This window comes from Lonchura striata, chromosome 3 (genome assembly GCF_050655825.1).
Source record: "Lonchura striata isolate lonStrDom1 chromosome 3, ASM5065582v1, whole genome shotgun sequence".
NCBI classification, from domain to species: domain Eukaryota; kingdom Metazoa; phylum Chordata; class Aves; order Passeriformes; family Estrildidae; genus Lonchura; species Lonchura striata.
In genome coordinates, this window is record NC_140705.1 from 79,343,287 (window position 1) to 79,368,988 (window position 25,702).

General features: G+C 38.0%; 1 protein-coding gene across 11 annotated transcripts in view; it reads right to left on the minus strand.

Annotated features, from left to right (window-relative positions):
• The window catches only part of LTBP1 (latent transforming growth factor beta binding protein 1), a 189,319-nt gene that overhangs the window by 133,174 nt on the left and 30,443 nt on the right, over nt 1-25,702 (minus strand). For all 11 annotated transcript variants that reach the window (XM_085576881.1, XM_085576884.1, XM_085576883.1 and 8 more), the window contains one exon: nt 6,047-6,222. In XM_085576881.1, the coding sequence (XP_085433007.1) occupies nt 6,047-6,222 (176 nt within the window). The remainder of the gene's footprint in view (nt 1-6,046; nt 6,223-25,702) is intronic.

Consider the following 25,702-nt stretch of genomic DNA (forward strand, 5'->3'; position numbering starts at 1 on the left):
CACTTTCATATCTCCTATGAAGAAAACCAGACTCAGCTACTTGCAACAATCGGAATCAATTCTCGATATCAAAAACTTGTATTACAGCAACTCTGGAGTTAGCCAGGCTAAGGGACTTTTAATGTTTAATTGTGTGAGTTCAATAGGTCTCTATATCCACCTAAATTAACATTTTTAAAACATCATAAAGGCTTTCCCCTACAGAATTTTCTGGACAACCTCTTTTTATCTTCTTGAGAAATTTTTGCTTTTGGAGCCAATACTCTTTCATCTCAGAAGTTGAGACGCATTTGTCTCAGTCTGTATTTTCCCCCAGCAATTACATGCTTTGAACTGATTTTAATTCCGATTGCCAGATCACCATGTTTTCCAACATTCTTCCTCATTCTGTAGTACATCCGTCTCTGTATTTTAAAGCATAGAGATGAGAATTCATTTTTGGATGAATGCAACATTTAAAACAGTTTCTATAAAAGCACCAGCAGCCTTTGCCTGTCAGGCAGACATTTATTTTCTAATGAGCTCAGGCCATAAAATCTTTTCAGAGTCCAAAGAGAAAAAATACAGTGCATTTTGGGGGGGGGATGCTGATTTTCTGGACTCCTCAATTGTGAGCCCTTTATGGATACAAAAACAATCACAGACAGCTTAGCAAGGGTATTGTTAGAATTCCTAGAGCAACAGTATACTGAGTGAAATAGCTTGCATTTATACAGAGCTATTCTGTCTCCAAGATTTTCAAAGAAGTCTATAGTCTTTTATAATTACTAAACAAACTGTATTCATTTGTTAGTTATTTTTTCAGAATTTGTCACTCTATTTTTGAGGAAAAAGCAAGCTAAATTTGCTGCTTGGTTTGCTAGTTAGCTGCACTAATGTGAATCTACATAACTCAATTTGTACCTAGAATTTATCCTGTTGTTTCCAAGTCTTGCTGGAATCAAAGTAAACTTTAACTGGCTGTTATGAATCACCATACTGTTCAATAGCAGGAAGAATAATGCTCTTAAATGGAAGAGAGGAAAATAATGCTTCACACTAAAATTGTTCTTTGAAAAAGCCCCAGTGCTGTTTGACCCTGATGCTGACAAGACCAAAATTTTTTCTTAAACTTTTTAGTTTATGTTTTAAAAATCCCTTCTGCCTCTGGAATGAGAGGACAGGCTTTGAACACACATGCATTTGAGAAAATGAAACAAGAAAGTCCCCAACATTTATGCACTTACCCCATTCTCTTGCAACTTACTATATACAATTTTAGGAGTAATACATGAATGTTGCCAGGAGTGACTGAAGCAAATTTGACTGCATTCCCCCAAAAAGACTATGTTGTAATTGTTCAGTTATTTCTTAATGTTAGTCTTCTAAGTGCTCATTCTGGTTTCATTCACCTCATTCTGCTGGCTGTACCTTGTTCAGAGTTTGGCCTTAAGAGCCTCCTTATCTCCAAATTTACCAAAACTTCTAGCTGGGAATACTAACACTGTAATTTAATATCTATAAATACATTGAGAGGCACAAGTTACAAAGATCACTATGTAGTGATCTAGTTAAGAAAAGCCAGAGAGAATTATTTTGCTGTTCATGAAGAGCAGTTCCACAAAGCAATATCAAGAATGGTGGAAAGAGTATCTGACCCAGTGAAGACCAGAGGGAGTTTTTCCTCCAAAGTCTGAACTTGGGTAGAATGTCAAATCATACAGATACATTTATATGCAACACACATCATATCCCTGTGTGCACTTTTTTAAGCAGTAAAATATTTATGCCTTTTGCAGCTGTTTACCCATACTTCCTGGCAGGGAAATACTATTATTATGAAGTGTCATTTAATGAAGTCAGAATGGGGCAATTCCTCAAAAGTAGTTTAAATTAGAATTTCAAAGTGACACCTGGGATTTGCTCAAATCAACCTCTGAAGTCATCAGTGAAGCCAGCATATGTAATTACATATAAACTTACAGAGGAGATTCACTAAGTTACACTAAGCATATTGTGCTGCCAATATAGAAAAGCTCTTGTTATGCCAAATTTGGAGCAGGGTATTCTGCACATCGGAACTCTTAAGTGCTGGGACATTTTTCTTCCACATTAAGTTTATTTCATGTGTATAAACTTATGTAAAATATGCTGCAATATAATGCATCCACAGTTAGAGGAGTTACACGACTTTCATATTGTTTCAGCCTTACACAAGAATTTAAGAGCTGTCCACAGAACCATGAGCAGATCCTAATAGTCCAAAAGCCATACAGGCATATTTGTCCAATTTCTAGCCACAATACATACAACTAAGACACAGTGCTGCAAGCCCAAATTCACTAAACTTTATGTAACCTTTACTACTTAAATTCCAGACATGTTTTCATTTACTACCTAAAGTAGAGACAAGTTCTCTTTAATGAATTTTATAAAGAATTTTGGTGAAGATCTAAACAATTCAATCTACCTAGAAGAAAGTAGTTGTCCGTAGTGCTTAATTTTATCAACCTAACATGTAACGTCAATTGCAAAATTCACTTACTTCTCACATTATCTTCCTGAATAGAGAGATTAGTCTCATGTTCTTTCTTATCCTCCCTTCTTCCTTGGGATAAGTTCATTATACAAACACATGCCTTATTTACTTCACATAATACACTTCCAGATGTAGGTAAAGTACTCTTGAGTTTTTCTTCTGCTGTCAAAGTGCATTCTGTAGTTGCCTTAGTCACTAATTAATATATTTTCTCAACATGCCTCTACAACAGGGAAGTAGTGGCATCATCACTGTGCTTATGAGGAACTGTACCCTGGCGAGGGGGTGTACAAAATTGTCCTCCAGATGCAGGCAACACCAGACAACTGATTTCAGAAGCAGAAATTTCACTGTTTTCAGCTCAATGAGCAAAACACACAATGCCACTAAACACTAGTCCACAGACATCTCAGGCTGAAAAATATAGCAACCAGGAGTGGATGGAGTGAAATTGAGAACTTCCTAGCCTCTTCCTGCTGTAGTAAGCAGTTCTCACAATAGCTATGTTGAAAGGAGTTCCAAAAAGACTACATTTAGAATTTGTTTACTACCGTATATATTTTAGACCAACAGAAACCACACAAATTCCTTTAACTAATTTTCTTCAGCACTACATTTATAAATCCAGGAATACAAGCACTGATATTTAGAGGATTCATGCTCAGATAATTAGTGGTTACTATTTAACAGTGCCATTAAGGGACTAGTGGGAAATGTCTGGTAGATGTACCTGAATTACTAAATTACTAAAAAAAAAAATCTTCCTACTGTTTTATGAACTACCAGGTTGCAAATAGAGTTATTCCAGACCACCCATTTTATATCACTGGATTGAAAGAATCTATATAAGTTCAGAAAAATCAAAACCAGCTACAGCTAGAGAAAAAAGTTTATTCTACTGGGTACATTTTTCACAATTGCCAGTCTCTGGCACAGTGTTAATACTTTGAAGTAAAATGCATAGAAATGCTCATAAAAACCCAATAGAATGAGTAGCTTTGCACTCCGTGTTAATTGATAGGTATGAACTCTTGGGCCATGCTATCAAGTATTGCCTGGATACTATTTCTTCTCATTTAAAAAAACAAATAATTCTTTAATGTTACCATAAATAAAAGGTTATGAAGCATTCAGTACTAACTTTCTGGCTTTTGCTATTTAATAAAATCATTACATTTTCCCCCTCTTCCTTTTCAAGTATCTCCACATGGCCGTTACCAAATCCTCTGCTCAATGAAATGAGAGCCTGTCCCATGAAATAAAATTATACATTTAAAAGCAATGGCAAAGCACCATGAGATCATCAACTACTCTCATAAATGAACTAGACAATGAACATCAACCATAAGCATGAGCTAATTCACAGGGTCCATCTCTGGTCAAGACAAGACTAAGAACTGTATATTTGTGGTTATCACAGAACACCTGACACAAAGATTCACATCCTAATCTTACCTCACTGTAGTTAATTCAAACATCCCTAACATTAAAATATTGACAACTGGAATTTAGAACTCAATTTTTATGAAAATAAGCAGTCTTCTAATCTTCAAGTTCATCCCAGCACCTCCAGAAACCAGAAAACCCCAACAGATATGGCTGACCAAGTTCTAGGTCTCCTGTTCAGGCCAGCAATACAAAATGCTAGACTCTAACAACATACAGCTTGAACTGCACTCTGTACTAGCAGATATCTAAACTGCTTCATCAGAAGTTGCTGTCACCGACTCCCACCTCACAGATGTAGAAAACAGGTGAAAAAGGCAATGGGACAGTGTTTTTAGGCTGACAGAGAGCTCAGAATCAGAAATTTTGACACCATCCAAATAGCTTGCATTTTACCTCTGAGTCAACACTTAAGTCATGGCTGACCTTATCAGGCCATAGAATCTCTTTTTACTACTTGTCCTCTGGCTGTTTTAGGACTCTTAAGCTTTTCAATAAGGCTAGAATGTTTTACTAATGCACTGCTCAATAAGGGGCTTCTTAGAATTTGATAAAAACCACTCCTGTCTTCAGCTCCTGGTTGTCCTTCTCTTAGTCATGTCCTTCAGAGCACTGTAAGTAACAGTATGGCTCAAATTAGCTAGAGAGGCAGAAGCATTGGCTCCCTTGTCTTACAGCTGCATACTCATCTCATTATGCTATCATAGAAGAAAAATAAAAAACCTCACAGAATCCATCAATTTAGTGGCAGCTTGATACTTGTGAGTACTGTGTGTACTGAAGATAGACTAGAATAGAATAAACAGCCTGGAAAAGGGAACCAAAAGGAAAGATTCTTTTTTGTCAGAATCCAACTTGGCACAGTCACTCCAAATACTGGAGAACCATAAACCTGGAATTTGTAAACTCTTTTACAAGTAAGAGTCAGAAGAGATGGTCACAATCCAGTCCTGGTGGCCATTAATATTTTATTTGAAGGAAAACAACTGCTGACTGGAAAAAAAGCAAAAAAGCAGTATTATCTTATTTACAAAAGAGACTATTGCTTGACATTGATAGTGTGACTAAAAAAAAAAAAAAAATCAATATTTCTGTAACTTCTAAGAAAGGGAGATAGTGCTTTTCAAGAAGTATACTTCACCACTCTGAAAATGTTATTTGAAAGACCTCCAGCTGCCCACTGTTCTTCCCATTAGAGCCAATAGTCTCATTTACCATCAACAAACTTATACTTGAAGGAAGCAAGGAGTTGTATTTAAGTGTAAATGGACAGACCATAAAGATGCGCAACACAGAAATGCAAACATACACAAAGGAATTCTAGTTAAAGATTTAGAAGGAAAGGCTCTTCCCTAAAACCTCAGCAGAATCTAATTCTTTGTGCTACAGCAAAGGAAGTCTGTCAGGAGACTGCAAGTACCTTAAGGTCTCAATGTTAATCAGTCCATTATTCAGCTGCAGAACTTTTCTCCAAATCAAGCCAGCAGATGTTCTGTAATACCTAATCCATAATTCATCAAACTCAATCTCTTAAGCCAAAACTTGTCCTCAAGCTCTGCACACAATGGGGCATAAGCCAAGGCCACAAGCTGGGCACCTACACAATCTTTTTTTTATAAATATGAAGCAAAAACTCTCAGGCAGCTCCATACTGTGCAGAAGTTCATACACGTAATAAATTATAGAGAAAATTAGTCACCAATGAAACCACAGTCCTGAACTCCAGCTTTCCAAAAAGGTATCCATTATACTGACACTGACTACACTCATAGATGCGCCTATTCTAGCAAAGCATTCACAAAGCACCCTTTTCTGAAGAAAAAACTATTATCTAGAAATAATGATACATTTTCCACAGTGAATCAGGTTCAATATTTTTTCTCATCCACGAAATCCATTTTGTTTCTCCACAAAATGCTGAATATTGAAGCATTTGCTAATCTAAGAATTCTCACGTATAGTTGTTTTGACCTTTCTCTGTCTTCAAGTGCTACTGCAGAAAATGTCAAGATCTTAAAAAATCAGGGAGTGGGGGCTTTGTTGCGGGAGAGAAGGCAGTATGCTTTTTGTACTTGTACTCACATCGCAAGGGTGATGCAGGTTGATCCTGGCCCAGTCTCAGTGGTAATGAGCCCTCAGTGGACTGCTCTCCTGAAATCACCTTTTTTACTGGATAATATTTGGGTTTAATCACATATTCCTGTGTTTGGCCATGATGAAGATTCATCATTAATGTCTGAGATGAAAGGGGTATCATCCTGTTTTGGAAAGAGATAGAAAAGACAGAACAATGTAAGAATTAATAAATTAGACTTAGAAATTACTTGTAAAAAATTGAAGACAAATTCAACTGTACTCCAAATTCTCAAAATGCAGCTTGGGAAACCTGCTACCTTACAAGTAAGCATCTAATTTTCCAAGCATTTAGCACCCTCATTGTCTTGTCAGCTCAAACACCTAAGAAAGACTACAGGAATTACATAACTGTCATGGTTTGACACTGGCACAATGCCAGTGCCCCCATGAAAATGCAATCTCTCAATTGAATGCTGTGAAATAAAATCGAGAACAGAGCAAAGCAGGACCAAGCTTAATAACAGAAAGAAAATTTTATTAAGCTACTACTATAAAAGGAAAAAAAAAGGAAAAAAAAACCACACAAAGCTCAAAATTAAAACCTTGCAAAGCATTCCTTGCATTCCTCCTCCCACCACCCAACTCCAACAAACCACAGCGAGACACAATCTGGACCTCAATCAGGTTTCCACCCTCCAGACAATCGATACTCAGTCCATCGAGGGAACAGAGTCTCTCCTGTGCCACAGACCCCCCAAGAAACACAGCTCCACATCCTGTGTTTCCATGTCACACATGGCACTGCCCGGAGAAAAGTTTGCCATGGTGACCCTTCTCCTTTCCATGCACAGTGCTCTCACCACCAATGCATGGATGGACAGATGCTTTTAGGATTTTTCCTTTCAAGGATGCCCTGCCAAGAGGAGGGAAAAAAACAACAGTTCAGTTTTTCATTTTTTTGGACCACAGTCCCCCCCTCATTTTCCCCTGGGGCTGAGGGTCCAAGAACAGAGATCTTCTCCTTCTTTGAGGACAGGGGGCACCACCACAAACCCCCTACTTTTCTCTGTTCACTCTACTTCTGTCTTTTCCCAGCTGAAGCAGGTCTCTTGGCTCACTGGCATCCTCCTAAAATACAGTCTCTCTTGGAGGAGAAAAATCGATTCAGTCTATGGCTAACAAGGAAAAGTCCAGCCAAAAAACCACTCCGTCATATCCTCCCACCTAGAATTTCTCCTTCTAACATCCCAGGGTCCAAGCTATCTCTCTTCCTCTCATTCAAATCAAGGAGGGGAAAAATTTCATAAAGCATTCATTTCTCAAGGAAGGGTTAAAAGTCCCGACTCCCTGGCTGGCTCTCTGTCCAGATTCTCCAGCTCCCACAGGCAGCTGGGCACCTTGTGGCCCCCCCGCTCTTCTCCTTCCCCATGATGAACTGCTGATAAAAACTGCTGCTGCTATTTCTTGCTCTCTCCAGAGAGAGAGACTCTGGGGGGGAACGGAGACATCCCAGATTTCTCCACCCTTCCATCTGCAGGGGCCAGCCCGGTTCCAGCCCCTCCACCCTTGGGCCCACCTCAGTCAGGCCATGGGCCTTCCCCTCCCCACCCAGCCACGGCCAGGCAGGGGAGAGGCTGCACTGCGCCCTGACCGGAACCAAAGAGAGCGAGTTCTCCTGGGAATTCTGCTTTTAACCCCTCTGTGTTCTCAGAGGCGTGTCCATCTTCAATTGGTCAATATTCAAATTGACCTCTTCCTTCCAAGAAAATACTTTTTCTGTGTCAAACCATGACACTAACTTTCTTTTTGACATGGCAAGAGAATTATCATGGACAGCTCAGAAAATAGGGATGAACAGGGAAAAGCCCTGATCAAAATGAAATGCAGCACAAATTTGTTAACAAACAGAGCTTTCCAGGCAGGTCAGAGAAGCAGTGAGACATGCAAACCTTATTCCATTTCTTACAAAGGTATATTAAGTAGAACCTAAACCCTTCCCCTTCTGTTCCCAGAAATCACTCCCCTCTTCACCATATCTCATATCTAGCAAAAGAGCAAAGTGCTACTCCTCTTCCCCTTTTTCAGACTGCTTCCCACCTAATCACAAGGTTTGTGTCCCAGAGTCACATTGCTTTGTCCGTCCACTTTGTCTTTGCCTGCACTATTGAACATCTCTGACAAATGTCCTATAACCACAAGTGTCCCATAACCACATGGCCTCCCTTAACAACAAAGCCATTTTCCTTTCCTGCTGAACAAGGAGATTCCTTCAAGCTCAGGATTCTCTGACTGTTAATCCTGACTCATATGGTTACATTCCTCCCTATGACCTTAGCTTGTCACTGCACAAGGCCTTACCAACTTTCAATAACAATTCCCTTCTCTCCCTATCAAAAAACACATGGTTATTTAGCAAGCATCAGCAGTAGGAATAATTTCTTCACTAACAAACTGGCCTTCACTCTTCCAGCAATTTATAAGGCAGCAGATTGGCCAGCTCTTAGCCACATGCAGTGAAACTGCAAGCTGCTTTGGGGCCCCAAGGCTGAAGAATCCCATCACCTAGCAAGTAATAACACACTTTAAAAATAACAACCTTACTGATAACACACCTTCAAGGAGCCATAGCTAGTACAGACAAGACACTCCTTGGAGAGTAGAATCAATTACTAACCTAATAACAGTGGCAATCAGGACTACATAATCCTTTGCTCAAATAAAGGCATACAGAGTGGAATGCTGTAAGCCTCCTTTACTTCATTCTCTGCTGAGGATCTGTAACTATTCTGGTCTTCAAAAATGGAGGAAATAGGGAAAAAAGTTATGGGATTTGAAACCATCATCCGTCAGAGCCACAGTTCTGCAGGGTAAATAACTGTCCTCTGAGAATAAGTCATGAACCCTATATTAAAAAGGACAGCTGGTCAGCACCTTCCCCACAGAGGAGACTGCAGAGTTTCAGCTAAGAACTTAGATGACTACTGCATTGTTTTCTGACATATGGAGTCTAAGCCAGCCCCTATCTCCAAAGCAATGCCTAACTCCTTGGTCATGTTATTCAAGATTCTTGCTAACTGCTGTAGCCAATGGATTTGTGGATAGAACAAACAATGGGGTTTTGTTCTACACAGATGCTCTTTTTCTCAAACTGATCCAAATTAACAAGAGCATTCATTAATAGTGACATTCTAAGCCTCACATGTAGAACAGAAACATAACTGCTCAGGCTGTCTCCAAGTCAATATTTCTAATACAGTACTTACACAGTCTCATTACATTCACTAGAAGTCCTTTTGCCAGACTAAGAGAAAATACTGTATTTTTTATGTTGTCTTTAGGGCTTCTACCAGAAGATCAAAAGAGAGACTTCACTGCTATTGAAGGTCAGGCTTGGAATTCAAAACAGTCTGATAAGAAGTATGACTGGGAAACCCTCAGCCTGAGATAAAGCTAAAGTTGTTGCCTTCAGTACTGCTTACATATGAATTTCATTTTTTCGAAGAATCACTGCAATCACTCCTGTACAACCTCTTTTTCCCTAATGGATCCCATTTGATGCCTACACATAAGGACATCCATTCCTGGTTTTACACACAGAAGAGTGTCTATACTGAATGGAGAAGTAGAACTTAACAGCAGAGATCAAAATACTAAATACAGACGCTGTCATTTAAGTGGCTGAGCATTTTCTGTCAAGGTTATAATCAGTTGTAAAGCATTACAGAATCCCAAAATGGTTAAGGTTGGAAGGGACCATTGGTGGGGTCAACTTCTGCTCAAGCAAGTCTTCCTTATGATCTCTTATTACCAGTCCCCTAAATACGTTTGCTGCCCTCTCCTCAAACCCGCACCCAGAGCTCCCCATCTCTCTTGACCTGAGGAGCCCAGGACTGGACTCGGCACTCCAGATGTGCCTCACCAGGGCTGGGCAGAGGGGCAGGATCACCTCCCTTGAGCTGCTGGCAGTGCCCTTCCAAGTGCACCCAGGATTCCATTGGCCTTCTTGGCCACAAGGACACACTGCTGGCTCATGGATGGCTTGTTGCTCACTATGACCCCCAGGTCCTCCTCCACAGAGCTGCTTTCCAGCAGGTCAGCCCCCCGCCTGTGCTGGTACAGGACCCTTCATTTGCTTTTGAACTTCAGAAAGGATGGGCAGTTCTTCTCTGCCCCTCCTCTAGCCTGTCAGGATCCTTCTGCACAGCACTCTGGGATATCAGCCAGAGATATTTTCCCAATTTTGTGTCATCGGTGAACTTGCTGAGGAGGCATCTACCCCTTCATCCAACTCACTGATGAATGAGTGAACAGTATGGAACCTGGTCAAGTCTTCTGCCATTCAGCCATTTCTCAAACCACCTCACTGTCTGCTCCTCCAGTCTGCACCTCCCAAGTTTGCCTATAAGGATGTTGTGAGAGACAGTGTTGAAATGCTTGGTGAAGTCCAGGAAGAAAATATTCACTCCTCTCCCCTCATCCATCCAGGTAGTTTTGTCACTGTAGAAGACAATTGGGTTGGTTGAGCATGATTTACCTTTAGTGAATCCATGCTGACTATTCCTGCTCACTTTCTGGTCTGCCACAGTTAAAGATGGCCTTCAGAACAAGGCGCTCCATTACATTTCCAGAGACTGAGGTGAGGTAGTTACCCAGGCACTCCTTCTTGCCCTTTTTGAGGGCAGAGGTGACATTTGCTTTCTTCTAGTCCTCAAGCACCACTTCTGACTGCTATGACCTTTCAAAGATGACCATGAGTGGCTAGCTATAATGTCTGCCATCTCTCTCAGCCCTCATGGATGCATCCCATCATGGCCCATGGACTTGTTGATGTTAAGTTTGCCTAGGTGATCTCTAACCCAAGCCTTCTTGATGAAGCAGAAGTCTTCCTTTCACCATTCCTTTAAGGTCTGGTCTTGTCAGTGAAGACTGATGGAAAGAAGGCATTCAGTAATTCTGCCTTCTTTGTATTCTCTATTACCAGAGTCCCCACTTCATTTAAAAACAGGCCCACATTTTCCTTAATTTTCTATTTGTTATTGATGTATTTTCTTCCTGTACTTGATATCCTTGGTCAGGTTTTTAATTCCAGATGGGCCTCAGCCTTCCTTGTTGCATTTCTGCATAATCTGACAACACCTCTACCTATGTTTCAAGTGTTCTGTCCCTGCTTCCTTCTCATGTGCATCTCTCATTTGTGCTGGGGTACTGACAGGGGTTCCATATTCATCCATGCAGGTCTCTTGCCCATTTTGGTCAATTTCTTGCTCATAAGGATGCACCATTTTTGAGTCCTAAAAAAAAAAAAATCCTTGAATATTGACCAGTTGCTGGAAGAATCCAACTGTCTTGGATCTTTCTTCCCTGAAGGCACATTCCAATGATATTTGTCAAAAAAAAGTTCCTGAATAGGCTAAAGTTAACTCTCTGGAAGTCCAGGGTTGCAATCTTAATTGCTGCCCCTCTTCCTTCGTGTAAGGTACTGAGCTCCACCATGTCCTGGTCACTGTAGCCAAGGCTGGCCCAATCTTCACGTGTTCAACCAGGCCTTCCTTGTTTCTTCGTATTAGGTCCTTTTATTTGTATTTACCCTTTATCTTGCCACATATCCAACCACACTGAAGTCCAACTGTCAACCTACTAAAATCCATCATAACACTTGAAATTATATTTAAAAAAAAAATAATTTTTAAAATGCAACAACACACCATACCACACCAAAATCATGAATGCCATATGTTGGAGGCTGAAAGCTTAACCACTAAACTCGAATTTACAAAAGTTGCCTCTTCCTTCCTTCTCAGGTATTATAACTTAGTTTGTATTAAATATTAATGTTAATAAATTACTGCTAAGACAGCTTTGTTTTCTAAGAGTGGCTTACTCAGTACTACACAGGAAAGCTGTAAACTTTATCAATCCAATTCTTTAAAAGGAAACACTTCCTCATGATATGCAAGTTGTTAAATTTTTGTTTCAATGCAGACTAAACCACCTAATCTAAATCACCAAGTTATCTGCTTACAATAATCGCACAAAACCAAAGTTAAGACTTGTCTAGGCCCTTTTTCTTAAACAATTATGCTCAGCTTTGATTATCTTGGTATATAACTGACATTAGCTTAATAACCTTGACAAAAACTTCCCATTGCTTAAGTGTACACCAGGCAGATAAACAAATGTCTAAATTCATCTTCAAGAAACGAACAATATGATAAATAGTAATAAGGTTACAAGAGCACTACAGAGGAAGAAGGAACATTTTCAGCTATCATGCAAAAGAAAGCTCTCGATTGATAAACCAGAGAAAGAATGTGATGTATCAGAATAACTCTAGCAAGCAGAAATAAGATCGACAACATTTGGCATGAAAAGTACTGTCTAGACTAAACTAAGACAGATCTCACTCAGGTTGCTTTCTTTATTTTATTTACTGAAAGCCTGATGCTCCCATGCCTGGCTCCTAGATAGCAACATTTCAGAAAATATGAATTGTTAACACTGCTGCTTCATGAACGTACAAATTACTTCCTTCTTCATTATTTCCTCCCAAAGTCACAATGAAATATCAAAAGGAGAAGAAAACTAGTATTTTCTAAAACTATGAGATAATAAAGAAAATATGCAGGCCAGGCCAGTTCAAAAGGCATGGAAATAGAACTAACCCCCTACCCTACCGTAAATTGTTAAAATTCAGTTGCTAGTTCAGTCTGACCTTTGCCAGCTGTTTCCTCCTTCCACTGCTTCTCTAATTTTTTTTTTTTTTTAACGATACATGAAAAGGTTTAACTTCCCAGGTGATGATGAACAGATGGGATTTCTCCAAAGCCCTTTACAATATCATACCCATCGTTAATCAAATATGGCCTATTTTACAAAGTCCTACCAGTAACCAAACATAAAAGAGAAACATTCAGCTTTTCTTTATTTTCACCATTGCAAAAGATCTGCAAAAAATTGATTTTATGTGCAAACATGTATTTTTAGGGCATATTAAAAAGCTCTGTCCTTGAAATACAGGGCAAACACTGCAAAACAACCACTGAGACCTGCTTGTCCTACAAGAACAACCCTACAACATTGCATTAATATCTTCTTTATAAAACTGCCTTGATTTATATCTTTGCAATACAGTTTTTCCCCAGGCAAAATTTTGCAAAGACAGTAGTTTGGATATGACTAAATAGCTTTCAAATAATACCATCAAGCTATTAATTTCTACTTTTTCTACCACCTTAAAGAGGTAGAATATTATTTATAATATAAAAAATATCTTATTCAATTATAATCAAATTGATAATGAAATACAACAAATTTTAATAAAGATATTCAATCTACACCAAGATAAAAAGGGTAAAAAGGAATTCAAAGTTGTTTATAAAGGTTCACACAGAAATGTGAAACATTAACTTTTATCCACATGTACCAGTTTTGCCCCTCTTATATGTAATTTCTGTGGTAAAAGCCTTGTCCAAGATACTTTCAGGGATTATCTAACTCCTAAGTGATTGCTCATAAAGTGATTGCTTGTATTCGCAGGCTCAACTGAATTGTTCACTGGTTGGATCCCATTTGCCAGCATAACCTGGTGTAAGCTCTGTGAAACAAAACTCTCTGAAAAGAGCCCAACTATGACTTAATTTTTTACATACAACACAAACTGAAATGTGTAGATAACAAACATTCTCCCAGGTCTCTACAGAAATATGCTGAGTTTTCCAGAATCACAAGCAATGATTCATTTTCTAGATGTCAAAAGCACAAAGAGCTCTTAAGGCAAGAGAAATGTATCTGATGGTTAAATATTCAGATGCAGAGCAACAGTAGAGATGCTTAGTGGCACAAGTTGAAGGAAGCTACAGATCTTGCAAGTTATGCAACAGCAGGCAAGCACTCCTCATGTAATACAGCATTCAAATATTAAATTTGAAGAACATTCCTTCTGTAAAAACTTAAAACTATAAGTGTTAATTCTATCAGTAAAAAAAAGGCAATTTTTACCTACTGCATCTTTTCATTGAAAGAGGTATAAAAATTTGCTCCACCCTACTCCCAAAGTGCCATCAAGATACAAGTGACACCAATTTTTAAAAACTCTTCTTGTAGTATTAAGTATCCTAAACCACCATTAAAGAAACAGTCTGCATTAAGGCTAGAAAAGTCTGAGACAATGATGAGCACAAACCAGCTGAGTCTGTCCCACATTAACAGCAATTCACAAACTTCCCTTTTTACCACTCACCAAAGGAACAACTAGGAGTCACAAATTATTTGTTACCTCATGCATACTTTCACTAACACTTAACCCATGAAGTCTTCACAAATCCAGATGAATTAATTTGACATCTGGATTATTCTGTATAGATTTTCAGCCATAGCTGTATCTTCAACATTCCAGACACCTCTTATCATTGAAGCTCAAGGAGGCAAAAAAGAAAAAAACTCCACAACAGAAAACCTACATGCTGACTTGTTCTTGTTACTCTGCTTTTATTGGTTAACTCTTCATTTTGAGGTTTTTTGTTGTAATTTTCCAGGATGCTACATTGATAATACTACAGTCAGCTAAGATATTTTGTCACTATCAAACTCAGCTTTTAAAAGAGTGGCTGCTAATGTCACCAACATCTGCAGCAAGAAATTGCCCTTCAAGCATCCACTATGTTGCAGCACTGGGTCAAGATGAAATTTGCTAGTTAGCAGCAGACTTACTTAACCACAGCACTCTGTCATTTCAATATAGTCCCTTCTGTAAATTCAAGTATGTTTTTCCCTTTCCCATTTCACATTATATTTTCTACAGAAAAATTGTTTCCATAATACTAGTGGCATCTTATACTGACACTGTAAAAAGAAGTTACTTGGATCAAGACATATTAATTAGTGATAATTTCTAATCTGTCAACTCGTGAGACAGACTTTGGTATTAGAAAAGCATGTTAAAATGAAAACTAAAAATAGAAACAAACTCCCACAATGGATGTTATACAATAAAGGCAACTGAGCACAGCTGCTGTGAAGCAAAACCATGCATCACTAATCTACTCAAATTCCTGAGTGTGGAAAATAGCAGGCTCCAGCACGGTGTAGATGAATGGAGGCAGAGATCTCTGAAGTTTGCTCTTGGGGAAAGAGGTTTATTGGGGGTGCAGAAGGTTCTGCCTCATGCTCCCAGGCACAGCACGTGGCCGAGCCTGAGAGGGTGGGGAGGGGAGAGACAGAAGGATGCTCAAGGAGAGGGGAAGCTCCAAGAGAGGGGAGGAGGTTCCAAGAGGGGAGGAAGTTCCAAGAGACCACGCGGCCCCTCAAAGCCTCCTTATCAAGGGGCTCCGAGGTGGGTTGGGATGAGGCATATCCAACGGGGTTGCATATACTAATGTTTTAGGGGAGGGTACAGAGGTGCGGGGTGAACCATACATCTTTTGGGGGGTGGGATGGAACAGTCCATTTCACCCCAGGATCCATCCGTAGGCAGGGGCATAGTCCGGCTAGCTGGGAGAACTGTTCTCATCCCAATGTATTATTTATGAACAATTATATTTATCTATCATCTGCAACACCTGAGCATGTTAAACAAGAGACAAAGGAGACAAAGAATCTAGTAGGTTGATGTGATTTATTTGAAATTTGAATAGAACTTTGAAAATTTATATTACAAGAGACTACTAAGAAATCTTAGATTATTAAACAGTGCTGTAAGCTTAAAATGGGCAATTATATGGAACATAAAAGATTCATTTTCTTGAATATGTAGTAATTATAATATTTCCTTTTGAAGTTTATTAACATTTACATCGTTTGATAATACCTCAATTCAGGTTAATAAGTAACTTAAAACTGTATACAATTTTGTTACAGTAGTTCAGAAAAACCTCAATTATTATTTTGTCTTCCAGACTAGCAATTATATTCACGCAAGATAAATGCTCTCCAGGAATATACTTATATCCTTGCCTGAATTAAGCAGAAATCTCTCATTTAGGAATATAATACCAAAATAGAAGTAAAAATGCTAGCAAAGAGCTGAAAACCTTGGCCTGTCTTTCATATTCTAACAGATTCATTAATGATTATGAAAAACATAAATGCAAAGAGCAAATAACTACCCCATCAAGTTTTTGCAAAGATGCAGATGGAATAGAAAAAAATATTTCTTACTACTGCTTGTTATGCCTAGAAAATATTTTAGAAGTATGATCTTGCTAGCATAAACCAAGTTTCTCAGGAGTAAGATATAAAGGAATACATCATAGGTTTATAACCTTTTTATAAACTAGACCTATGTACAAGTAGGCAAATACACAAACCCCCAAGACAATTAATGGTGGCTAGACAAGAAGACGTGAAGACTCTGAGTACCTGGACTGCAGAGGAAATTGAGCACTGATGAACAGGACAATATGCATCAGAAGCAACCAAGCACATGCCACACACGTAAATGACATCTCTGATGACTGCAGCCAAACAACCAAGAGACTCTCATCCAGCCCAAAGTTTCCAGCGTACAGAATTGGATCAAAAGATAAAACTCAAAGCATTACTAAGGTGCAAAGAGCTGAGGCAAAATAACAAGGAAGGCTTTTAAAGGCATTGATATTCATAAATCTAAGAGTGTTCAGAAAGGGCACAGGCAGGGAAAAGCCTGACTGCAATTCCAGAGAAAATTCTTTAGGGAATACATGAGAGAAAGACACAAAATAACCCTAATTAAAAATTAACGGCAGTAAGTTCTAGACTAAAAAAATAAATACTTTTTCCACATAATGCATAATCAGAACTATGACAAGATATAATTGATCATTATTACTTTCAAGAGTGCCAGTGTAATCGTTCATGACAAAACCTCAAATTTGATTGAGATCACTGAAAGTCAGAAATCCTTATGCTTAAGGATATCAGTTTCCTAACATCAGAAAAAATGTAAACAGACCTTACTTTCCTCCTGCTTAAGAAGTGTCAAGTGTGCAAGTTGGAGCACTTTATCCCTCTGTAATACATACTGATTTCTTACATAAGCAACTACTAGCAGATGTATACAATACTGACTTTGCCCAAGTACTATACACAAGAAGTGCTCATAGGAGAACAAATTATGTCGGCACATTTGAGAGGGAAAATGGTCACTGCACATTAGGAATCTTCACCACATTAACTGAAGGCTTTCTAAATATACTTGACAAGAAGTATAATTTATGATGAACAAGCCTTGAGAATTTCAAGACTAAATCCAGATTCCATGTTCAATATGTGTATTCATCAGCAGAAGCTTTTTCTGGTATATGAAATCAGCAGTAAGAAGCTCTGACAGACTGTACTGGCTACAGGATATGCCCCCTGAAACACCATAAGGGCTGCTCTTCCTAAGTTACAGCACAAAATTTAGCAATCCTAAAGATGGAGGGCCAGAAAAAGCCCAAACCCCAAAGTTTACCCAAGTCCTCCACAACAGTCACATAAATTCAAGTGATGAAACAATGGCAAGCTTCCTACCACATATGGGAAGTCTGGAAATGATGCATGACAAGAAGAGAAGTACACGTTGTGCTGTACTCCAGAGATTGAAAAGATTAGTGATGAAAAGTTTTGGACATAGAAATAATATTTGCATTAGGCCAAGAATATGTTTAACATCTAAGTTTTCAGATGTATAATTACTTTCTTACCTGAACTAGATAAACAACTCATATGATCTATTTCTTCATACCACAAAATTGAGCAATAAAGACATGTTAAGTCACCACCAAAATGGAATGCTTCCAGCTGTGGGCAGAACTAGAGAAAGAGGGGACAGCTACACTTATCAACAGCCTAATTTTGGGGTAAAGGAACTTCAAAAACCTTGCAACATATATACACAAATATTTTGAACATAACATTACACAAAAAAAGATTTTCTAATTAATTAGGATAGTAAACTTATGCAGGATCAGAGGGCAGCAACTTCAAAAATTGTTAGTGAATTGTAGTTTGTTGAATTTCAGCCAAATAACATTTTATTCACTAAAAATACATATATATGGTGCATTATAACTATGGGTTCATCATCATGTATTTTTAGAAAAACAACATCCAGAGAAATAGTTTGTGCCTACATCCTTTTTGTGTTAGTACAAGGTCCCTGATGTAAAAGGGTCACTTTAGTAGAGCTAAAGAACAGACTAAACATAACAGAACTGATAAAGCACTTATTCACTCTCATGAACCAAGACATTTCTCTGCAGAGAGAACCTTGACTAAGAACCTTGACAACAGATTAAAGTCAACATGCTTTATTTATACTTCTATTAGAGATACCATTAAAAAAAAATCAAACTCTACCACAATGCTATTTATCAGCTTATCAAGCTTGTTTCATAGTGGAGACCAACTATGGTAAATTTTAGCTACATGACTAATCACTTTAAGACTTAATAGGAGCATTTTAGGAGTATTTCTGTATTGGCTTAGTGTCCCAGCATCAGGAGAGATACAACATATTCCTTTTCATTTCAGACATTAAAAAAAGAAAAAGTTTTGTACATCAACAGTAGCTGTTGGCGTACATAGACCACTGCAACATTTCATACAGCTAGCAAATCTAAAAACAGCATGCAAGGAATCTAGATTTAAAAATAGGCCAGTTTTCCTAATTTACTTGCTTAATTTAATACTGCCTTAAAAAGACTGGCTGCTTGAAAACTGTCTTAAAATAATTATTCAGAAAGCAAACCTAGAAAATATAAAGACAATAATATTTTTGTCTGAGAAGTGTTCATGATTTTCAGCAACAATTACAGGGCTGAGAGTGTAGATTTCAATTCAGTAGTGCCTCACCCCTCCCCCCCTCCCACTGTTAATGGGCCCAACAAATGCTATAATTATGAGTACTATCATAATTATGCCCTTGCTTTATTTCTAAAATAATTAGGTAAAAGGTAAGATTTTCTAGTGCATCAAGGTCAAGGACAAAAGTTAAACTGTATGAAATTCTCATTTTTCCTACTGACAGTGCTCTACTGAGCCATACAGATTGCTTCAGAGACAGAGAAGTTTGCATAGAATAGGCACACATTTTTTCTTTTTCACTTCTCCATCTGTCAAAGATCTACATCACCATCTAATAAGAGATTGCAGAGATTTTTACAGTGAAAGGTTGGTACACAGCTTGGTCCATACACAAAAGAAAACCAAACAGTTTAACTGGTCTTCATACAAGCTGTTTTCCCATACACTAGTATAAAATCCTGATTTAACTGAAGTCAACAGCAGAACTCTGATTTATTTAATTTCTGGCCATGATATCATCCCAGGACTTTGTTACTTGTCAGACACAGCTTTGCATCCCTGGACTTTAAACCTGTAGATGCTACATTCAGTGCTCTTTACTCTGCCTTGGAATGCCAAAGCAGAGATTCCTTGTGGTTCCTAGCTCTAGTTCCTAAAACCCACATTTGTCACCCTGGAAGACAGTGAAATGCAAACAAACATAAAGAGCACTGTATCCCTGACTTCAGCCCATGATCAATACAGGGATAGGGTATGTGAAAACAATCTAATTCATTATTATAAAAATAAGTCCACCTACAGTTCAAATTCAGCTTGCAAGAAAGCAGCTATGAAGCATTTCTAACATACGGCTGAAGCAACAATGTCTGGAGGAACTTGGATCTCCTATTCCAAACCACTCTGCCTACTTACAAAAAAAAAAAAAAAAAAAAAAAAAAAAAAAAAATATATACTGTGACCAAAAGCCCAGACTGCATTCCAGAGGTCTAGGAATAGCTTGTTTTCCTATTTGCATTTGATACATTTGAAGTCTGTGAGGCATTCCTCTGGTTTTTAAGGATGTCTCCGATTTCTCCTCAAAAAGTCACTTTTCTTTTTTCTCTACATGTAAATTTTTTATTTCCTTAGAACTACAGGCAATGTTATATGAAATATTTTTCATAGTCATTTTTGAGAAAAAGTAATTCAATACATTCCTTCTTTCTGATACCGTCCCAGTCCTTAGTGCAATATACCAAATATTTATACACAACACCAGGCATTTATTTTAAGTTGCTGAATCCTGAGACTTAAAGGCTCAGGCTATACACAGGCATAACAGTAAACCACATTTGACAATACTTATATTTCTCCCTGTTGCATAAGGGACAACTTATAAGCATCAGCTGAATGCTGTCATTCCAGCAAGTCTAAACTATAAAAAGGACAGGTTATATAGCGTTTGAAATTACATCCTTAGGGTTCAATTTAGAATCTTCTCCTCACATTCTTTTGATTTGTGTGCTTCGTTATTGAAATTGTCTATTAGAGTTCTTTTTCTATCCTCATCAATGAGTTCAAAGAAATACATGCTTGAACTCCTAAATATATTAAAATTAAATTACCTTTAAACATCCAGTGACTGCTTAGCAAACCAGAAAAAGCAAACTGCACTTCTGGAAATAGTACATTATTTAGCTAGGGAACTGCATGCATAATGAATCACAAAATAAACACATCTAATTAAAGAATACCACCAATATATATTTCATATCATTTGAATTTTTAAAGCTATTTATTCATCACAGTAACATAGAAACAAAAATCAATTTAAAAACTGAAAGTAGGTATTTCTTAATTATTTGTTTTAAATGTTTTCATGACATACTGTTTATGCTTTTCATTTTCTACGGGGGAAAATAAAAGAAAAAAGCAAACAATTATGCACCTTTCACAAAGAAACAATTCAGATGTACAATTTACCTCTAGAAACTCATTTGTTTATGGTATAATTTGCAAGAGCATGTGTTATAATTAAGTTTATTAACTTGAAAAATTTAAATATAGCATTACCCTCTAGAATTCTATTACTGAATTCTGAAAATTAAAATTTAGTTTCAATGGAACTGAAAAACCATCCTTTATTTGGCCATATTTTTGGCTCCACAGAAAAGGATAAAATTATTCTGTTACTCAAAGAGGCATCCTAATTATAAAACAGATCAGAATTTGTATTTTCAAGTAGGATGATTGGCAATGACAGCTTCTTGCCAAAACGAATAGAAAACTCACTCTTCAAAATATTTGCATAGACGAATATACGTTGACTCACTAAACTGATGAAACAACCTCATGAACATACTAAGGCAGACAACCTGCAAACAAAATCTGCTGAGATGGTAGGAATATAAATAAATTAGTACCATCTCAGGATCACTGTTAATAGGCTGTATTTTGGAAACATTCTGTGGTGCCAGCTGGTTTGTAAATTACACAAGCTCAGCAGCAGCTTGGCTGAACTTGTTCCTCTGAATTTCTGGAAACTGGCATTCCTGCCAAAGAGACATGTTGGTTCTGCATGAGGCAAATTCACCTCTACCTTGCTAAAGCAACCAGGATGTCAGAAAAATCTGGATTGTACTATGAAACCGACATTACGCATTCCCAGGCCACTTCACTAATTTGAATCACGATGATACCGAGCACATTCTTCCCGTTTCCAGCACTTGAATGTTCCTGTAACTGATGGGTATTTCTCAACACTTTCTGAGGTTTTTTGGCAGTACTTACTGCTCAGTGCTATTTTTGGAAACTCCTGCAATAAATGCCATAGGCACCCACTCTTATACATTTAATGATGAAAAAAAGTAGCTGTTTGGAATCCATGGGCTTAACACACTACTTTTGAACAGAGTGAAAGATGGAGCGGTTGCTACTTATCTCCAGTACTTTAAACTCAGTACTTTGAACTCAGCTTATTCAAATGCCTTCTTTCTCCCAGCTGCTCACATCCATAACCAATGAGCAAACACTCTCAGCTCCACTGTGCACAGCCTGAGACAGGAGGCTGGAATGATGAAGGCCCTGGCTCTGTCTGCCATTCCAGCTGACTAGAAGTGACCCAAGTCCTGCGCTCCCTACTGCAGCCTGCCACGTGGAGATTGGCTCCTATCTGAGGTGGGACATGGCTGAATCACCCACATTCACTTCTCAAACCTGCAGCTTGGGGAGATGCCCAGAAATGGATTGGTGAAAGACCCCCACTTCATTCCAGCCATGGGGAGGTACCAGAAGCATCCTGCACACAGAGATGGCTTACCTAACCACCCTGCTCAGGATAATGATAGGTGACTACTGATTCTGTTAGGTAGGCAGCTGACAATCCTCTGCTGCCAGTATCAGCCTCACAACAGAACAAAATGGGACTAGGGGCTGGAAATTAAACACAAGGTTGGGAGCAGGAAAAAGGCAAAAAGTTCCACACAGGAGACATAATACACCACTGTTATTTGGCTTTGGATTTTCATAAGCAGAGCTGTCTTCCTGACCTGCAATTTTTAGAGCCTGCTGCTTCTTAGCTTATAAGAAGTTTTATCTTATACAGAGTTCTACATATATGGAAACAGAAACTGTTAGAGTCTTGTTTTCATAATTAAAGCAATCTAGTTACAGCAAAATATCTCCTGTGCATACTTGTTATCAAAGAGCAGCTTTTTTTATTCAGCTTGACTCTTGATACAGCACAAATATACTTAACAATTAGTCAAGAAATATCCCAACTATCTTCCTTGACAGAAATAAAGATAAAATGCACCAAGCACCTGAAAAAATATCTGATTTCAAACTACAGGACACACAGCAATTTCCTACTATAATTAATCAGTTGGATGTTGAGAGTATTTTGATTGTCAAAGTACCCTTAAATTTGTTCGTGCTCTCTGTTCTGTAACTCACACCACAAGTTGCTTTAATTCTTAGTTGCTCTTGTTCTGTACTATATGAATCTCTGCAGTTTCCCAGTTGTGAATGCTATATTAATAACTGTGAAATACCACACAACAGTAAAAAGAACAGTATTTTATAACAACATACCAAAGGGTAAAATTTGGGCTGTACTTCTAGCCATAACTACTTTTTCTGCCTAGTGTAGTTAACAACTTCAGTTCTTAACTACAGCTTCTGTGAATGCCAAAATATTCTGTATGAGTCTGACACAGAGTACTGCATGCAAACTGCAATTATTTAATTTTACAAAATTATAAAACAATTTCAAAAACCAATAACAATAAATATAGCACACAACAAATGCAACTGATTTAAACTATATAGGATATTGGGGTTTTCTGGTTTCATTTGGTTTTTCCCCCAATAACATCGGAGGGAATGGGAGAAAGAGAAGCAGAATGGATCAGAAAAGCCAAGAGCTGACATTTGAATTTTACAATAAAGGCACTACTACTTCCTCAATTCTCTCCAACAAGTTTGAAAATTAAATGCTTTCAGAAGACAACCACTGTAATTCATAATTTAATTGAATCTAAAACTATTTATGTGAATTTTGTAGCCCCAGCCAAAAGCAGCTATGGTTCTTCATAGCACATGTTTAAGAGAAGAGCACAAATAATGTGTCAAGCATGCTAAAAGTTGACAAATAAGCCTTTTCTAACAAACTACCATGTTAAAAAGATTTTAAGAACACATGCATACTGTTTTCTGTATAGTTAGGAAAGCTAATAAATCTGTATTGAATGACTAACTGCATTATACTCTATGTACCTCTCAGGGTCTGGGTGTCGAGGTGACCCCGAGAATGTAAAAGACCTTGTTCCCCAGCCTGCAGAGCCAAAGAAGAAGTCTGAATACATAGGATTGTCTTCTCAAGGTTATTTTTTCTTATCTCTAACATTTTTCCTCTGACCTGCTGAGCTCTGTCTAGCAAGTCAGCCATGGCATTGTCTGCCCTCCAAGGTGGTGTTTACATTTTATACGAAAAACTACATGTAGTATGTTTACAATAATGTGCCAATACCTACCATTTATGTTAGGCAGTGTGTCTCTGCCTTAAACCAATAGAAAAGTGCCACCATCATACCAAGACATGGAGGACAAGAAGAAGGAGAAGAGGGTCAGGACACGCCCAAATCCCTCCATCTTGTCCCCTGGAACCCCATTCTAAGAGCCCCAAAATTCTACTTTTTTACCCTGTGTTAATTCAACTACCACACTACTCAAATCCTTGTGGCTTGTAATTCCTCACTCAAAGTTGGCAGTTTTTTCCACAGGCTAAAATTGAAGCCACAGGTGTTTTTGACTTCATGCCAAGGTCTCCAAGCCCCCTGCCAGGGTCTCAAGACAGCCAGGGCAGCCAGAGGGATGTCCTATGTTCCACCATGTACTGGGAGGATGTTGAATCAGAACAGCAACAACTTCTGATGTGAGTCACTGGTGTTTTCGAACTTCACAAATATATTCAAGAGACACAAACCTAGGAAAGCCACACCAAATTCAACATGTCAGGAAGCCTGACAAAAAGTATGTTCAGAGCTTATGATCTACCCCTCTCAGCTCAAAAAAATAACTCCAGGTTTGAGGTGAACTTCTTGAAATCGAAACATTTAAGGAGCCTTCCCACAGTATTTTCTATCTAGAACCATGCAGCTACCACAGACTTAACAGAAAAAAATGTGTGGCAATTAGCAGCTTTTATTGCCTCTTTGGTTTTATTCTTTTCAACTGGAAGAATCTCTCCCCCACCCCATTCAATGAGAAAATAACTACTCAAGTATTTTTTAAAATGTCATTATCTAAGAAAATGGTACTGTTCAACCATTTGTGTTAGATATGCAGTGTAAATAATATAATCTAAGAAACTGGAAATTAGGCCCATTAAACTCTGAACCTTCAAGTCTAGGTACACAACTCCTGTAGCCTTCAGGACATGTTTTATAACATACATGACACACATCTTCTGTCTTAAATGACTTAAAACTGTAATTTGGCACTCTTGGTCTTGTTTCAAAAACAAAAAGTTTCTTTACTAGATATTTTCAGCTTGGAAGAGAAAAAAAGATTCTATTTATGACTTAAAAAAAACAAACAGAAAGCTAAGAAAACAGCTGTCCTATGTTTTAAAACTCTTAACATATCTTAATCAAGATGAATATTTTGCCCATTTAAAGAAAACTAGATTAATCAGAAATGTTGTAGAGTGCCTGTGAAGTATGTCAGTTTCAAGAAGGGAGCACAGCCAATGAAAGCAATGAATGTTCATATTAAATTGAGAATAATCTAGTTTCCATAGCTACATTTTAAACAATTGCACGCTCTTATAATTTCTTAGAACAACCTTATTTACTATGAATAACATTAAAACAGCTGTTCTCAGAAAGAGCTACTTAAAAGCATTTAGAAAAAAGTACAATCATCAGCAGCAGGTGCTACTTTAAACTTTTAAAGAAGACTAATAGTGTTAGAATACAAAATAAAAGTAGATAATGCATTTACCTTTTTCATAATATTACTTGTAATAGAGTATAAGCCTTAGGCATCTCAGCCTGGATTCCAATTTTGCTATGGGAAACACTTCAGAAACACCCAGAAGTGTAGAAATTACAGTGCAAGGATCATACAGGCCACACGATCACTACAACAAGTGGGAGCTTAAGAAGAGATGCTCCAAGAGCATAACAAACATTACCAAGCGAAAATTTGTCACCAGAGCTCCCTCAGGTAATTTTCATAACTGTTTGCTTCATTTCAACACAATATAAGTAAACATCAAAAAAGCAGATAACAACTATAAAGTCTCATCCTGGTATGAATAAACTATGCATCACGTAGAAAAAGCAACATGTTACAAGACTACACACAACAATGTGATGCCACCCTGTACAGAGCGGCCTCGAGAGTGTGTAACTTCAC